This window comes from Canis lupus, chromosome 28 (assembly GCF_003254725.2).
Source record: "Canis lupus dingo isolate Sandy chromosome 28, ASM325472v2, whole genome shotgun sequence".
In the NCBI taxonomy this organism is placed as follows: Eukaryota; Metazoa; Chordata; class Mammalia; order Carnivora; family Canidae; genus Canis; species Canis lupus.
Window position 1 is genome coordinate 35432362 of NC_064270.1, and position 18535 is coordinate 35450896.

General features: G+C 51.3%; 1 protein-coding gene across 1 annotated transcript in view; it reads right to left on the minus strand.

Annotated features, from left to right (window-relative positions):
* The window catches only part of ADAM12 (ADAM metallopeptidase domain 12), a 331074-nt gene that overhangs the window by 93393 nt on the left and 219146 nt on the right, over window positions 1-18535 (minus strand). The window contains exons 5-6 of the mRNA XM_025467614.3: window positions 18331-18407; window positions 4271-4457 (exon numbers count right to left, since the gene is read on the minus strand). Coding sequence (XP_025323399.1) covers window positions 4271-4457; window positions 18331-18407 — 264 coding nt within the window. The remainder of the gene's footprint in view (window positions 1-4270; window positions 4458-18330; window positions 18408-18535) is intronic.

Below are 18535 nucleotides of genomic sequence, written 5' to 3' on the forward strand. Positions count from 1 at the left end.
TTCCAGGAGGGGTTAGGAGACAGGGTAACAACAACAACAAAAACTAGCAAAACTAAAGTTTAGTCTGTAGAAGGGGCAACAGTAGGGACACATGGCGTTCTGCAAGGAGGATAAAGAGGGGGGCGTGTGACGAAGGCAGCTGTGAGCTGAGGCATGAGAAGTCGGTGTGTGTGCAGGGAACGGTGTTCAGACAGATGGAATACCAGCAGCAGAAGTTCCGAGGCTGGGAGACCGCGGAGTGTCACGGCAACAGGCAGGATGGCCACATGGTCTTGAGCAGGAGGGAAGAGCTTGGATGAGCGGTGGACGGGGCAAAGACCACGGCAAGGAGGCTGAAGGGTAATCTAGTGACCTGAGAGCAACAGGGAGACCCTGGCATGTGGGTTTTAAAAATGTCACTCTGGCTGCTGGGAGAATGGGTTACGGGAAGACTGGGGTGGAAGCCAGGAGATTGCTGGTGACAACGTGGGACAGTAACCATGGAGCTCGGCAAATGGATTCCAGTTGGGTGTGATACAACCAACGACAAAAGAACAATAACAGTGAAGCCGGGGCCAATGTCTCCGTAGGTGGCAAGGTCAGCAAATTCAATAAATCAAAAGTGTGATCTTCCTCTGAGTAAAACAGGGTCATGTTGGCTCACGCCTGGACTCTGAGGCCACTTCGTGAATATTTATAAGCTGAGCCCTGGTCCCCTGCTGTGCCAGGTCTTCTCTACCATGGTGACACTGATTCTCGAGAGGGTGAAGCACACTGATCACACCCGCGTGGGAGACAGCCCCTGGGGCCTGGCCGATGGGCGGGCTGCAGGAGGAGCCGGCAAGAGAGATAATCAGCCAGGGGAATGGGCTCAGGGAATGGGCTCAGGGGCAACCAGGGGCAACCGTGAGATACCGAGGTGGAGGCCACAAGGCCAGTGGCACCACTGAGATCTGTTATTTACTTATCTGCAGTTTCAATGGATTTGAGTCCCAGTAGGAATCCACAGATGGAGAACTTGGATCCTAAGCTCACGGAGAGGGATGCGGAGAGCTCAGGTCTCAGGGCCAGAGAGGCACCCGCGGCTCTCCACCGACGGGATCTGGTTGTGTCAGAGCGGGGTTAGGTCAGCTGCTGTGATCAGCGAGGTCCCCTGGGTCCTGACATGGGTTAGGTCACCTGCTGTGATCAGCGAGGTCCCCTGGGTCCCGACACGCTGATATTCAACAGTTCTCCGTGCCTCTTGCTGCTTCTACTGCCACCGGACCCCATGCAACCTGGAGAGGCTTTCTAGAAGCCAAAGGCAGCGGCCCGGGCCCACATCCAGGCGGCTCCGAGCAGCCCAGCGGCCTGAGCGACGGCCCGTGCTGCCTCTTACAGTTGACTCACGACAACCCACCGATCGAAGAGAGCGACACCGCGTCCCCCAGGAAAGGATAATCTGAGCGTAATTCACATCTGCCTCTGGGATGAATTATGTGACATTTTCTGTCCCGAGGCGGAGGGGCCCGAGCCTTGGCCTACAGCTTGCTCAGGCCCGCGCTGGGGTTAGTGTGGCCCTGGCCGGGCTCGGGGATGGACACGGAGGGACACGGCCGCGGCCGAGCGCCAGGCTCCAACCCCGCGGGGGGAAGGTCCCGCTGCGAGGCCACGTGGCTGCAGGCGCCTGGCAGGGGCGGCTCGGTCCCCGCCAACATCTAACGTAGAGCCTGGTAAAAATGACAAACTCAAGCTCAAACTCAAGCCCGTATTACGGCCGGTGCGTACCCCGAGCACTGATTTATCCCTGCTGCTCTGGGAGGGAAAAACGCGGGGATCTGCAGAACGATCTCAGCCTGCGAGCCCATCTTTGCACTAGCGAGCGTTTAGCGGGGGCAGGAGCTGGGCGCGAAGCAAGTGCGCTTGCCGCGTTGCATAAACAAGAGGAGCTGGCTGCAGTCACATCGATTGGGGGCTTGTTCTGTTTGGGGTTTTGAGTAAGAAATCGGCTGGGGGAAGTGAGGCAGGTCAGCGGCATGTAAGGTGAATGTGCCTCTTTCACGCTCTCCCGAGACGCCACCCCAAGCCGCGGGGTCCACGGTTCCGGCCCCCGAGCAGTCCCCTTACTTGAAAATGACGTTTCGAATCGTTTTCATTAGGTAGATGGACTTTATGTCACGTTTTCTCTTCCTTGAAAACAATCACAACTGTTTTCTAGAGAAAAATGTGGAGGACGGAGCTACTGTCTTCCCTTATTTTTATTTTTTTGCCTTCCCTTTTAAATGGAGAGATTCATTTCCACCCCGATGTGCATGATCAACAAAACAACAGGGTTATTCGGGTTTTGGGGTCTTCAGCTGTTCTCTACAAGGCAGAATGACTGGAAGTTAGGGTTCTGATCTGAGTTCTAGAAGTCCAGGAGCTTAGTTAAGGAAATAAATTGCGGCTGGCCAGGAGAGACCAAGCTCGCACTTCCACGTGAAACGGTGCACGCGTTGAGGGTCGTTGAAACTGTCAAGTCATCAATCTCACAACGTGGATAACGTGTGTTCAACGAGGGGCTCAAAGCAAAGCGCCTCGAAAACAAGATGCGGACGTCCTCCTTGTTTGTGACTGGAAAAGCTACTAGGGCTTAATCGCCTCTTCTCCGAGGTTGGAATCCAAGGAGAGAGTGTTTGAAGAGTCTTTGTGATGCCAGCCCTTAAATCCGTCACCCTAAGATGGGTGCTGGTGGCGGTGCAGGGGGCGGTGGAAAGCGGGAGGAAAACCCTTGAGCCGCTGTTCACGGGTGCGTTCGGGGGGTTAATTTTCCAGCTCTGCCTCTTGGGGTTCGGTTCAGTCTCCACTACCGAGTATTGGAGTCAAGGCGGGTCACCGGCCTGGACGGCGGTCCTTTCCCTTCCATGTGATGGGGGGTGTGGGGGGGAAGAGGTGGCCAGCACCTGCCACAGAAAATCGTGCGAGCATACAAAGAAATAGAGGACGTGAGGGTCACGCAGGCAGAAGGCACCAGGGCAGGAAGAATGAATGTCATGAAAGTGAAGGTTAGGGGGGCTTTTTCAGGGGTGTGAGGGAAATTTTACGAACGAGAAGAAATCATTTGGGATAGTGTTTACTGTTTGGTCCGGGGGGAAGAAATGACGAGGAGTGAACAAAGAGGAATAATATTTATGAAATGCTGAGTGTGAAGCAGCCTAAGGCTCCAAGTCAGGGAAGACAAAATGTGCTGTCTTTTACGGGGAAACTGGAAGAAGGTGTCCCCCCGACCACCCAGTGTCAGCACATTTGACATCAGAGCCATGAAATCCCGATTTCAGGAAAGGCAGAGATGAAAATTAGGATGTTGTGGAGGATTTCCTCCCTGGTGGTACTCACTGAACGTCAGGGCCCCCAGCCAACGTGGCTTACCCTTACTCCTTTTCTAGAGTGCTCGGCTGCGGCCCGTGGCACCCACAGAACACTGGATATAAAAGGGTCACGCAGCCATCTGGGGTGGAGGGTTCATGATTCTGCACCAGAGACCCCCTGTGTTTCTTTTTTTTTTTTTTTTTTCTTTTTTTTTTCCCCCTGTGTTTCTATCTGCTTAGCAGGGAGGGAGATCTGTGGTCTAGACTCCATCGGGTGATGACTCTTCCCACCCCGGCGGCAGCAGGAGAAAACACTGATGAGCAGAGCCAGGAGCAGGTGGCCAGAAAGCACAGAGGGCTTGGACTGTCCCGGGAAGGAAGGACAGGCCTCAGCAGCATGGGCTGGGATAAGCAACGGCCCCCGGCAGAACTGCATGGCCACGGCTCCGTTCACATCTGCGCGGGCCCATGGGCAAACACTGGGCAGGTTCTGCCAATCATAATGAAGACCCTAACTGTAAAACAGGCTCGCCAATGAAGAAGCCTCCATAGTGTCTTTCTCCTCCTGAGGGGGGAGAGTTGCCCAAAGGTGGGTGAGGGTTCACGCTCATCCTGTTTATCACCGTGGGTGCAATGGTCGGGTGCAGCCCCAGGTGTAGGCCCAGGCCTGCAGGAGTTTCTCACTGATGATGACATAATGATTGGTGACTTTGTCAGCCTCGGAGCCAGACTTTACACAGCACGGGTTAATGAGTCTGAGGCCGACATTTGCAAAAACAATGATGGGGGTTTCTGTATTTGGTTATGCTCTGCATACACAGGGTATCAACCACTCCAGATAAACTGGGTGACTCCAACCCCCAGACACAACATCCAGACAGCAAAATTTCTCCAGCTGTCCTAGCACTGGGTGCCCCTAGCTAGAGCCCCCACTGCCCAGAAGCAAGATCTTGATTGCCTCCTACCCTTCTTGCCCACATCTGGGAGGGTGGCTGGAGCCTGTCCTCTGCAGCGAGTGTAGACGTGTTGTGATGAGATCCACAGGATCCCCAGGTGCCCTTCAGGTTCTCCACTGGGAAGAGCTTGTATTTGTTGGTTTCGTTTTTCATCGGTTCCAAGATATAGGTGTTATTTTCAAATGTAATAAGTCCCCTGTTGAAAAAGAAATAAGAAAAAAACATTTTTTTAAGGGTGATCTCTTATTTACAGTCAAGGCCCTGTTCTTAATGAGAGAAGAAATGAAAGGAGAAAGGCCAATTTACTTATATTCTCAGGTTTTAATTGGGAAGGACATTTCTGTGCCATATGTTTGTGCGGATTCATCTTGCAAATGTTTTGAAAACAAGTCTGGGAATTTTTTTGTTTCAAATATTCTGCGGTAAAGAATAGACTGTGTTTAGCCTCTATGTTTTTTTTTTAATTTTGATTTATAATTTTTCACTTCCCAAAGACATATTTCTGGGAAAAAGAGCTGAGAGCAGAGATGTTTCATCTGCTTAGAAAGTAACTCTTTCTGAGTTAGCAGATGTGATTCAGAAGGGATATCTTCTTCTTTAAAGGAAAATTCTTGCATGTGAATTATTCAGCTCGATCAACTATGTCTCCTAACTTTTTGAAAGGATTCTGATATAAAGTTGAGTATCAACTTACACTTATTTATGGAGGATGTGTGAATAAAGGAAGCAATGTAAGTGCACAAAGCATTAGATATTGCTTCTTGAAGGTGGAGGCCTGCCCCATGCTCTGACTTGGTTAAAGGTAGATTGGTCTTTACAGGAGACATCCCAGCTCTGAGGCTGGCAGGGTGGCCTTCAGAGCTTGGGAGTCTGGGTGTAAGTTCTGGCTGTGTGACCTTGACCTCTTTGAACCTTGGTTTCCTTATCTGGAAAATGGGATAATGATACCTTTTTTTCTCAGGGCTGCTATGCCCTGTGGAGGCCATAAATCAGTGTTGTTTCTTTTTAAAGATTTTATTTATTTATGCATTTTATTTATTTATTCAGGAGAGACACAGAGAGAGGCAGAGACACAGGTAGAGGGAGAAGCAGGCTCCCTGCGGGGAGCCTGATGTGGAACTTGATCTCAGGACCCCGGATCATGACCTGAGCTAAAGGCAGATGCTCAACCACTGAGCCAGGTGGGTGCCCCCGTAAATGAGTACTTAAATGGTAGATGTCCTCATGGTTATGAATAAGGGAAGGTCCATGGATTCGGCTTCTGTTAACATGTTATTCCAAAGACTGACAATTTCAGGAAGGCCATGTGCTTTGATGACGCATCTGCCCACATACTGGCCATTCACGACTCCCTGATATGAGACAGAGCAACAGTATGATACATCTACTTCTGGGAATGACAATAAGAGAGAAAGAAACCTTTGAAGTAATTTTTAGATTTGGGAATAAGAGTATAAATTGTTTTAAAAAACAGACACATTTGCTAGACATTCCACCTTGCAGAGACAGAGGTGGCATCAGGCCACAGACCACAATGCATGTCTGACCTCCCGGGGCAGGAGGGAGCTGAGGCAGCATTCCGCTTCCCGGAAATGAGCAGCGCTAGCAGAGGGTGTCAGCTTCCTTCAAGTGATAGGGAACATTGGCCCGCACGATGGTTTATGTTTCTCTCTTTTCCAGTGCGGGATAATACAGTACTTTCATTTAAAAGGCTCTTCTTGATGTCTAAAGAAGGATTTTCTTTGGAGGAATGGCAATTTGAGTAACAGTAAACTGGCAGCTTTAAGACTTCCCATGCAATGATGGAAGCTTCCAGTGACTTCCATCCTTTACAGGTTAACCACAATCTCTCCACTAGAGAAATGCATCACACTTTCACGTGAGATTCATCACACTGTAAGCAGACACGTCTAACATAGTGAACCTTAACCTTCTTTTGGGACATGAACCCTTTTATACTCTCCTCAGAAAAATTCACATGTACATATATCCACAATATTTTGCAGATAATTTCAGAAGATTCAAGACTATGGATGAGGTCTGTGGGCTCCAGGTTTAGGTCAGTAGTTCCAACACATAATTTGTACTGCATCAACCCAAGGATTTGAGTATGCCTTAGTCCTTAAGAGGCAGCTGAAAAAGCTGGTTGCTCCATCGGTTTTCTTTAGAAAATCTGAGCCTTTTTTCCAAAAGAGGAACCTTGTAAAATGTTCCTATGTCATTCATTATTGTTTATTTGAGTCATTCATTCATGCTATGCTTATGGTTCCAATTTTAGCACATGTGCTGCCGAAGCAAGCACCATCCTAGGCTTGTTGATGGCCCATTTATAGGTGAGTATTTAGTCACTCTCAGATTTTAATAGAATGACAGTATTTCAACACTCAAACAGTATGGAAGGAAGAGGTTTGAATAAATCAAACATTTATTTTGAACACAACTGGTAAACCAATATTCACAACTCAATGCTTTTTTATCCAACTGGTTTACCAGTTTTTGTTGTTTTGTTTTTTTGTTTTTGTTTTGTTTTTATCCACCAGTGGATATCCACCAATATCCACCACTATTTAATGAAGCTATAGGCCATGGGAAAGAGGAAGAACATGCCTGGGGTGCCTGTGCCCCAAATAATTTCGTGTGTCCCCAGTAGATCCCACAGACATGACTTTGGCCATCAGCTCTGTTGAGGTGGCTTGTGTCTCCTTAAAAAACTTCTTTATGAAACAAAACTTAGATTTCTAAGTTTGGAATGGGTAAGAGGGGATTTTTTTGTTTATTAAAGTTGATTTTAAATCACCTAAAGTAAGAAAGGGTACTTAAAAAAAAATAGGCCCAGGAAATGCAGAAAACAAACACACTTGAAGGGAAAATACGAATTTGCTACAAACCTGACTTTCCTGCCCTAAAACAAAGATGATACCAACATTTCGTTTGATACCGCAACATTTTCTATTTTGTGTTAGATTTAAGTAAGCTGAACGCTCCCAGTAAAACATGTCACCAAGTTCTAATCATGAGAAACAAATTACTGAAAAAGTTTTTCTACTTAATGGAAAATTTTTAGAAATTGTTACTTAGTCATAAAAATGTTCTCATATCTCCTTTTATCTTTTAAGTCATCCAAAGGCCAGATGTTGAGAAACTGGGGTGAAGGCTTTCCCTTTGCTCTAAACAATTGGCAGCCTGGAATACAGCTTAATTAAATAATTGCTTTGGACTGTCTTGGGTATAATTAATCATTTAGCCTTAGAGATTGCTGGAAACAACAGTGGACACAAAATTCAAGGATTCTGAGATGTAGAATTTTGATGTTCTCACAGCCCTCGCTGGCCCCAAGCTAGATAAGCAGAGTGTAATTTAAGCTGAATGTCAAAGATATTTAGTTGCAAACTTGGAGTTGGAAGTATCTCGGAGTACGGAATTTAAATCCAGCAGACTTTGAAGTTGGAGTTCTTCCTCCTTGCCAGAGCGGGGCAGGAAAATGAAGACCTCGGGTACCTTCTCTAGGGGGAGATTAGGAGGAGGATCCAGAGGATAACGAACCAGCCATCCTGGCGGGCAGTGAGCTGAGAGTAGTGAATGCAGGGAGAAGAGGAAGGGGTGGTTGGGGGTGATGAGGGCCACCCCTGATGGTGCTCTGCCCCTGGCATTCCTCTCCCAATGGATCTGCGCATGGTTGTAGCCCTGGCTGTTATCCCCACTGTCAAGGGCAAGTGGATGGCCTGGGGCAGAGCTGGGACCTGGGTGCCCAAGCCCTGAACCTCTCAACCCTCCCACCCTCCTGCCTCCCTCTAGTGCTGTGTTGAGAGGATGATCATGTTGGAGAAGAAAAAAGGCAGAGAAACAGAGCTGTTTTGAAAATCGGCAGCCTTAGTTTAAATTTTAAAATCCTGTTGTTGTTGTTTTTTTTCCCCTTCAATATAAACGAAGAGGAATCTATTAAAATTTTAAATTGACTTTGTTAGCTTTCAAAGTGGAAACTCTGGAGGCCTATATTTCCTCGAGATAAGTTTTTGTTTTTCTCAAAATTCAGTTTTTAATCTCCAAAGCAATGGTGCATCAGGCAATAACAGGGCTTAATGTTGTTGTTCTTATTACGATTTTTCTTACTACTCCCAGGCGAGCAGGAGAGTGGCGCACGGATTTTTGCCTACCTGTAATAAGGTAATGATTAGAATATATGAATTATTTGGATTAGCTCCATGTTCAATTACTAATTGAATTTTCTCGGAAAAAAGACTTTTGGTCCCAATATCACGCTGCCAATCATAAGTTAGAAATGCAGTTGGCATGAAATTTAATTCCAGCTCTTTCCTGGGGGAGCCCGTGGGTAAAAGTAATATCCCACCTCGCATACCCTGGATACGGCGATCGCGGTGATATTAGTGAGCACGCAGGCACGGCAGGGCTTACTTTCAACAAGTAATTTCCATGGGAACTACTCATGTACAATCAAGACAAATTTGCATCGTCCCCTACTACGTGCAAAGCCCTGGGCTGACTCCGGCAGAGCACACGACCACATCTCACCCATGGTCCCCGTTTCAAACGTAATTCATATCTGGGTTCGGGAGGCATGACAAAAGAGGTAAAATGTTAAACTGTTACAAAAGATTTTAATATTGGTTGTGACTGGCACATCAATAGTAATAATAGAGGCTAGGATTTATGAAAACGCTGCCCCCTCCCCCACCCCGAGCCAGGCTCCTTTATAAAAATAGCAGTTTATCCAGAAATGTCTCAACATGCCACTAAGATCACTCTTAAAGCATGCAATTCCATGATTTTTAGTGCATCCTATGAGGTGTGCAAACATCACCACTGATTCTAGAACGTTTTCATCACCCCTCGAAAAACTCTGTCCCCATTATCAGACACTCCTCATGCTCTCCTACCCCATGAGCCCTGCTTCTGAATCCTCTATTTTCTCTAATACTTAGAGTGATCCTTTTGAGAGCAGGCATCATGAGCCCGTTTCACTAACAGGAAGGCAATCCTAAGGGCCCAAGGTCGCCGTAGTGGGTTGAATGCTGTTGCACCGAAGGGTATGTCTGAGTCTCAAGCCTGGTACCTGTGAACGGCACCCTCGGGAAAAGGGTCTTTGCAGGTGGGATTTTAAGGATCTCAAGATGAGCTCATCCTGGATTGATGGTGGGCCCTAAATTCAATGACACGGGCCCTTAGAGAAAAAGGAGAAGACAGAGACACAGCGGGGAGGCCCCATGAAGGTGGGGGCAGAAACCAGCCGTGTGGCGACAAGTCGGGGTGTGCCGGGGGTTGCCAGGAGCCGCCAGGAATCGGGAGAGAGGCATGGGGACATCCTCCCTCCCAGGCTGCGGCCTCCTGACTTCAGCCTCCTGGCCTCCAGAACTGCGAGAGGATACCTTTCTGTCGCTCTCAGCCCCCACTTTTGGTGGCTTGTTCTGGCGGCCCCAGGAATCTCACAGCCACCCGGCTGGTCAGCGGCGCAGCTGGCGAACCCCGGGTGGACCTGGCCTCCCAGCTGGTCCCTTGTCCTCGGCCACACTGGGTGGCTGGCCCTGTCTCCTTGGCCAGCCCTTGGCCACCGAGGACTCACCCTGGGGAGGACACAGCCGGACTCCAAATGCAAACACCGCCCACTGGCTGGGTGGTCGGCCCCGTGCTGACTGAGGGAGGGTCACACATGGGCTGCATGAAACAGGGGCCCTGAGGGGAGGACCCAGAGGGTGGGGAGGACCTGGAGGGTGGGGAGCACGAAGGCCAGGCGAGTGGCCTTGAAGGAGCAGAAGCAGAGGAGAGAGGAAGGTCAGAGTACGCACATGAGGGTGCAGGGACTTGGACAGCGGGGGCCGTGGAAGGAAGGTGGGGTGCAGGATTCCGGCTTCGTTCTCTGGCCCCATCCTTCACCTTTACTTTGGTCTGGGCTGCCCGGCGGCCTCAGCACCCACCGCTCCACAGCCTTCATGCAGGCCGCCAGGATGCTGCTCTTGGGGTCCCCTCTGTCCTCTGGCTGCCCCTGCCCCCATCCCAGGAGCCTCTACAGGCCCACAGGCTCCCTTAGCGTAACCGTTGGTGGCCACCCCCGGCCTTTGGGGATGCAAGCCGTGTTAAGGTCATGGCCACGTTCTGTTCCTCGGTGTTCCCACCACAGCTCCTGGCCGGAACGACCTTCGGGGCTGACGCACAGCCTCCAAAGGCCAGCTTGGCCACCCCCCAGGTCTGCCCTGTACTCAGGCCCCCTCGGGTTTCCCTTGTGGTTTCATGGGTGCCCACTTCACAGCACCTACTACGCACTACTGACACGGCGTGTGGCTGTGTTACACACCCGGGAGCATCCTCCTGTCTGCTGTGGTCTTCCTGGCCGGGCACGGGGCCCCGCATGGCCCTCGGCCGATCAGTACGTGAGCAGGCGGTCAGCAGACAGCCGCGGGAAGCCTGGCAGGAGCGCGTGAGGGAACGAGAGGCTCTCTGGCTTGCAGGCCGCAGGGAGCATGTGGTTCTGTGTGCAGAGGGGTGGCAGGACTTATGTTACGATCAAGCAGTGTTTTTGAAACATAGCCTTCTGGAATGTGCTAGATGGCTGTGAAGGGAAGGGAGGGAAGGAGGGAAGAGGGAGGAAGCATGGGTGGGAGGATTAAAAAGTCTTGGAGCAAGGGTTGAGCTAGGGTGGCGATGAGGGAATATGAAAAAGAGACACCCTGAGTGGCTGCCTGCAGGGGCGGGGAGTGCGAGAGGGGTCCTCAAAGGTCACCAGGGGCCAAACTTAGGAGTCAGAGGTGGGCTAGACCATCAGTGGAAAAGACGTAGGAGGGGAGCCCCTTTGGGGACTGAGGGATTTGGATGCGGACATTGGAGCTTCGAGGGAGAGTGGAGGTAGGGAGAGCGGACACTTGACCTTGGGCGACCTTCAGGATGGACAACAGTGCAGCTCGACAGAGGGTGCAGATGAGCTCTGATCCCAGCAGGGCCCCCACAGGCATTCTCCTGGGGCCACTGAAGGATCCTCTCCTTGGGAGGAGGAGGCCAGGACAAGGAAGCCCTGGCCAGGGTGGCAGGTATGGCCAGAGGGCTGGAGGCCGGGCAGTGTAGACCAGCCCCTGGAAGGGAGGGGTCAGAGGGTCCCAGGGCAGAGCTCGAGGTCAAACTGACTTTACCCCCTCTCCATGCTAATTTCTTCCTTAATATGATCCACTATGCATCAGAGATTTTTTAAAAATGTGGACTGGTCAAAGGGTGCCTGGGTGGCTCCATCGGTGAAGCATCAGACTCGACTTCAGCTCGGGTCAGGATCTCAGGATCGTGAGATGCAGCCCCACATCTGGCTCTGCATTCAGTGCAGAGTCCACCTGTCCCTCTCCCTCTGCTCTCTCCTCCACCTGTCCCTCTCCCCCTGCGCACTCTCTCTCTCTGAAATAAATGAATAAATGGAAAAAAAAAACTGGACTGGCCAAGATTGTCACTGACCACTTACTTGATGGCTTGGGGAGAGCATGTTTAGTCCACCGAGGTTGAGTGGGCCCCTGTAACCATCCAGGCTCTAGGTTGAGCCCGGCGCCCTGCTGGCCTGGAACTCACCGTCTAGCAGACAGGGAAGTGAGTGCAAGGTCATCCTGTGTGCCTGACTTCCCGGCCCCTTGGGCCACTTGGCGGCAGGCCATTTAGGTTGTGCTGTGAGAGCTGATAAGAATCCACATCCGACCAGGTAAGTGACCTGGAGCCAAGCTGTGAGGTGCCAGGGAGGCTCAGAGGGCCTGGCATCGGATGCATGGGCCCGCGGGACGGCTGTGGCTCATCTTCCAGCCTGCCTTGCTCCCTCCATCTGCTCTTCCTCCTAAGATTCCTTTCTCCTCTTACTTTGTCAGCTGAGATTTTGGGTGGATTTTTTTTCAAATGGGTCAGTTCAACTTATCTGCTAAACTGTAAACAATAAAATAGTGAATACTGTATAAAAGCAGAACTTTTTTTTTTAACAATGGCTGTTTCTGCTTTCAATTGCAAATGATTACTTTCATCATAATGGTTATTTCTGATTCCATGGACCGTAACAGTGGTTAATTCTACCCTTTGAAAAATAAGTTGTTGACTATTTTTCAATAGCATGGGGCAAGAAGTATTCCTGCCTTCTGTGCTGTATTTGATTTCATTACGTAAAATTGAGTGCAGCAAGCTTTATATTATACAGTTTAAAGGAACATAATGATGTACGTACTTACTGGGGAAGCAAATAGACTTCGCATCTGAATATTTTTATGTAACTGAATTTTCGAAAGCGTTTTGTGGCGTCTCCCACATCGAAGGGCAGTGCTAAGAGCTCCAGGGGCTAGAAGCAACGTCAGAAATGTCCCCCCGTCCTGAAGGTCCTTACAACAAGGTGTGTGAACGTACAGCAGGGTATGCCGGTCAACTAGAAACGGAGCGAGGACGGATGGGTGCCTTAACACAGGGGTGTGAACAGATATTATAAATCACCTGCTCGGTGGCAGGAAGGGCTATGATAATGCAGGCGAGGTAGGCTTGGCCTGCCTGCTGAGGAATATTTGGGAGGCGGGATGGGGCCTCATGTGGGAAGCATCCTATGACTTGGGCCTTTGGTGAAGCTTCTAAAACCAAATGGGAGGTGGGAGAGAAGCATGTCCCAGGCAGAGGGACAGCAGGGACAAGGATGGTGAGATACATGAGGCATGTTCTGGAAACAGCTAACAAACAGTGCGGCTGGAATCGGAGGGGGCTTCCTCCCGGTAGAGCCCTGCCTGCCCATGGCCTGGATGAGTATCACGGGTGAGGACAAGCAGGGCTGCGTAAATGCGGGAGATGCTTCTCTCTCGAGATGGATGCTGCGCCTCAGAACGGGGGGACAGTGTCACTTGGTGTGGGAATCTGTAGCTCCTGGCGCAGCATCAAGACGAGGCCCTCGATGGCCTCAGTTAGCTGCTCTGCACCGTGGCGGCAATAACACCGCCTCTACCCTCATGACAGCAGGAATTGTAATGTTGATGAAGAAGAAAGTCTGGCATCCCTGAGTGTCGTCACCACCCCCAAGGGATGCACGTGTGTGTACGTGCATCTCCGAGTGTGTTAGCATGTGCGTGTAAGCACACAAGGGCGAGTGCGCAAGCGCTCAGGTACAACGGTCTCAGCGTGCAGGTGTGCGAGAACATAAGTAGGGGCATGAGTGCGTCAGTGTGAGGACATGTGCCCTTTGTGCTCAAGTGGCTTCAACCCCACTTAAAAGTGAAGTTATTATTATAACCCACACTAGTTTACGACTCTAGATACCAGTTTCCTCATCTACTATTAAGTAGACGGTGGGCTTAAGTCTGTTAGGCCACAGGCGGCTCCTTCAGAAATTAAGCCTCATTTCAACCATTGTCCCTGCAGGTGGCGGGAGCCCCTGGGACGGGGCAGGAGCCGCCTCGTGCCAGACACGAGGAAGAGCTGAGAGGATGCAGCAAGAGAACGAGAGGAAATGGTGAGAGACAGTGTCTTGCCTCGAGGAGCTCACGCTCCAGCCAGAGAGCTGGACAGGGACAGGAAGGTGGCACCAGTGAACAGGATCAGGACACGAGGACGCGGTGCTCTGACGCTCCAGCAGGAGTGAGCCAGGGCTGGATGTCTGCCTCACGACAGAACACAGCAGGTTGGCGCTCTAGGGCGGGAGTGGGCCTCTGTCCCCAGCACGGTGGCGTCTGGGTCCCTGATGCTCACGGGGCTGCTGTGGTCAGGTACTCACCTGACCCAGGGTGGGGGGAGGCAGGGATGAGGCCCAGGGCGGGGAGAGCAACTGAGGAACCAGGATGTCAAAGGAGAATCGTGCATCTCTGCGCCGGAACCGCGCTAACGAGGACTGGGCATTTTGGGGAGACATACTAGAGCCGAAAAGTAACTTTGCCTTTGGCTTGGATCCTTCCCTGTGGGAACAGGCTGCAGGGCTGCGCTCATTTTTATGACCTATTTTCCACGTTGCGCCCCATCCTCCCTACTAGAGAGCTGTTCCCTCTCTAATCCTGCTTTCTGCTGGGATCTTCCTAGCTCCTTGCTCCTTATCTACCCCCTGCCCTCCGCCCACCGCACCCCAAGCTTCAAATGAAGAAGGCGGACTTGTTTGCTTCCCTCCTCTCTTCTCTCTTCCAGCACCGAGTTTTTTCTTCCTGCCCGTCTTTGATCCGGCCTTCCTGAGGCAGCGAGGACATTCCCTCTCTGCTTTTTCTCTGCAGCGCCGTGATCTGCTGAGCTCTAATTAATGTGTCCCCTAGGACATTGGAGTTTTCCCCCTACATTCCTCGATCTGAATGTGTTTTGGGGTCACACCAGGGTGAACATCATTTTTAATGCCTATTATTCTTTCTCTAGATCTACCGGGCTGGTGCCACGCTGGCTGCCTTCCCCCTTTATCTCAAGTCTCAATCGATTCTTCTTCCGGCGGTGGATCCAGCAGAGCTTCTTCTCTCTGGGCCGGGTCTCTATCATACGGAGATCACAAGGTTGACTCCGTAACTCCAGAATGTCTCTGTTGATGCACCGTCTGCTGCTTCGGCAGCAACGGCACAAGGAGTTAGGAGGTCCACGTTCTCTGGTGGTCAACACCAGACGGCGCAGCACCCACTCTCCTGAAACCCCAGCCACAGGGAATTTCACAGTCCTCCTCTTTGCCAGATTAGGGTCTGTGCCAAGTACCCCGGAGGGAACACTGTCCAGGTGTGGGAGATGAGGGGTGAAGGCTGAGAAGCAGAGGCTGCTCCGTCTGGGCACAGCGGTTGACCTCTCCGTGTGGGAGCCCAGTTACCTGCGCCTTTGGCGGGCAGCCCTGGGAAGAAGGGTGGGGGTTGTGACCGCGGGGTGTGGCCAAGCACGGAAGGCAGATTTATCCTATTTGAATGTTACTCTGGGAATAGTCCATCCAATTGTTCCTCTTTGTTTTTAATTTTTAAAATTTATTTTTTAGAGACTTATTTTTTTCATTTTAGAGAGAGAGGGGAAGAGAGAGAGAGCGAGCATGAGCAGGAGCGGCAGAGGGAGAGAGAATCTCAAGCCAACCCCATGCTGAGCTTGGAACCCAATGCAGGGCTGGATCCCACAACCCCAAGATCATGACCTCAGCTAAAACCAGGAGTCAGACGCTTAATAGACTGAGCCACCCAGGTGCCCCCTTCCTCTTCATTTTTTAAAACTAATTAATTAATGTCACTGGTTGGTCAACGATTTATTAAAAAAGGGAGCTTTCAGGGATACCTTGGAGGTACCCCTTTTTCTCTTTACCCATCAGGAGTTTGATACACCTATGAAAATCACCTGAGAATTACCAGGCCAATCCTGATGCCTCTATTAATGCCTGTTGTCAGTTCTGACGGACTAAAACTACTTCATAGATGTGTGGAAGCTACGGTTGGAGGAGGCCTGTTTGTTTCTTACTGGCCTGGCCCTCATTTGTCCTTTTCCTGGCAAAAGCTCACTGGTTTTCCTTGGTGTACGCACCTTCCCAACCTCCCAACCTTGGGGTTGGATGTGGTTCACCCCTAGCCTGGCCCAGTGAGTGAAGCCAAAGCATCATACTCACCACTGGCCACTGTGAGTGTTTCAGGAATGGGCCTATGACCCAGTTGGGGCCAATCAGTTATGTTCTGGGGAACTCTGCTGAACTTGAAAGAGGGGCACCTCATTTTTCTACTTGCCCCCTTAGAACGTAAGCCTGGGGCTGGCTGCAGTCCCTCTGTCAGCCCAAAAATAAGCCATTTGTGAAAATAAAACCAGCCGAGAAGAAAGCAGAGACTAGAGTGAAGAGAGAATAGACTCTGATAGCTTTAGTTAGACCCTGGATCCAGCCATGCCTGAAGCCACCCTGGCCTTTTAAGAAGCATGAATCTACCTCCAAGTTCTGTTTGGTTCTTTTTTGCCAATTCAAATTAGCTTTTCTGTTCTTTGCACACATTGACCTTTATGTTAACTTGAAGGCTAGAAATATTTAGCCTTCAATAAATGGCCTTTGAACAAACAGGTCCATCTTTCAGGCTCCAGGGAAGCATGACAGTGAAGTGTGGATTTTCCTCTTCTGTGTGTATTAGAGACTCTTCTTTCAAGCATGTTGGATACCACACAGGGTAGGCGGGCTACCATTTCCATGTGTGATCTTTGCCACTGTGGTCTTGTGTGCGTCCACCGTGTTTCCCTTAGGAGAAGGACAGCTCTGCCCAGGATTAGCCCAGAAATACCGCATGAACACGCCTCCCGACTGGCCGGTCCAGTCCCAGAATCAAAGAACGCAAGACAGTCTCAAGAGTCTGATGGTTTTTCCATTGGCTGCTCGCTCGAAGTCGGGCACAGAACTGGCTTTCCTACAGGTCACTGCACTCATCTTCAAAACCACCACTTTAGCCGGAGACTTCATTCTATTTTAACACAGGGACACCGGGGCTCAGGGAGGTCGAGTGACTTGCCCACTGTCACGCAGCTGGCTCACTGCTCGGGCTGCTGTGCGTCGGGGCAGAAACACCCGCCGTCGGCCCCAGATCATCCGTCTTGAACTGGTCACTCCCCTCATCCCAGATGCCCTGAGCTCTGACCCCACGCTGTCCTTCATCTCTGTTCACCTCTGTCTCCCCCAGGAGCCTGAGTCTGCTTTTCCCATCAAGACGGGACCCTGTCCCCACACAGCTCTTTAATCCTCTAACTGACCCCGTTCTCACTCTTCCCATCGTCCCGCTCACCTCCCGACTGTGCTCTCAGGACTCGCGGTCTGTCCTCACACTACCCTCCCCCTGACCCTCTCCTGAACATCTCTCCCCTCTGCGCCCTGCTGAAACCTGGCCGACCCTGTGACACCGCGTCCCTGACAGCCTTTCAAGAAGACACTTCATTGTTCAAAGTCCCTCCCTCGTGGACCTCAGTGCCTCGAAGGGGGCAGGTGTCCTCTCTCTGCACATCATCACTTGCAAACGCTCTCCTCCTCCTCCTCCTCTGCTTCCTCCTCCAAGTGCCCACCGTGCCTGTCGGGCCTGCATGTGTCTGGGAGGGCCTACCCCGTGAGTGACTTTGCCACGGCTTCCTCAGTCATCACTCACTCAGGAGGAGGAGCTTGGTCCTTCCTTGGGGACCAAGTCCCCAGTACCTTGGGGGAGTGAGTCTTTTGGTGGCGAAGGCAATGGTCAGAAGCTTATGCAGATGTGAGAGGCACTGGCCTCACTAAACCCTTGAAGAAGTTTCTGGTCTCCCGCAGGTCTGCAGGTGCCACGTCTACCTGGGCTCCCATCCCTCGCCAGGGTCACTGGGAGGGCGTCTAGCTGAGCTCTGCTTCTCTGCACATACGCCCTACAGCGTGTTTTCAGCCCGGTAGCCGGAGTGCCCCGTGTCAACGTGAGGCCAGACTTCAGCACAAAGTTCCCGTGACCCCCGTCGTAAAGAGGGGAGAGGCCAAGGCCCCTCCTTCTCCCCTGACCACAGCCCCCCCTCCTGCTTTCCCTGCTCCGCCGAGCCCCACCGGCCACCTTGCTGCTCGGCCAAGCCCGGGCATTGTCCTGCTTCAGGGGCTTTGCACATGCTGTTCCCTGCGCCAGGAAGGCGCCTCCTGCAGATGCTGCACGGCTCACCCCTCCCCTCTTCAGTGCCGGCGCCCAGGATGTGCTCAAGGGCCGTTTGCTGAAGGAACAGCAACGAGGTAACTGTTCGCACAGCAGATCAGCGGACGCCTCAAAGTTCCACAGCGTCACATAAATGGAATATCAACAGCGCTTCCTAAAGGCAACAGCGCACAGAAACGTGTGCGCACCCTCCGTGGGGTGAACCAAAGAGATTTAAGTCTCTGTCTCCTGACGTGCAGAGACAGAAGGATCAGGGGACACAGCAAAGCCTTACGGTGAAGCGTATGATGTGACGCTGTTTCTATTAAAATAGGCAAACACACGCGTGCCCAGGACTTGGCAAGCGTGGGACGAAGGCAGAGTGGGGGGGGATGTTAGATTTTTGTACATTTTGTTGGATTCCGGTGGGAAACCCTGAAAATAAACCAGGTATGTCAGGGATTGGGAGAGCACATGGGAGAGGAAGGAGGAGGCCGTGTGTGCCAGCCCAGGGCCAGCACCATCAGCACCACTTACCTGAGGCCAGAACAAGTGCTGAGGCTGGCGGTGGAACCAGAATACCCTTGCACATGTCCGTGGTAGTAGCAGTGACCCTAGGAAGAGGAGAAAGTCGGTTCAGTCAGGGTAGCTTCTCGCTCGCTCATGATAAACCAGCTCCTCCCACCCCCTTCACTTGCTTTCAGCCCCGGGATTCCCTTTTGGCATAAAATATTGAACCAGC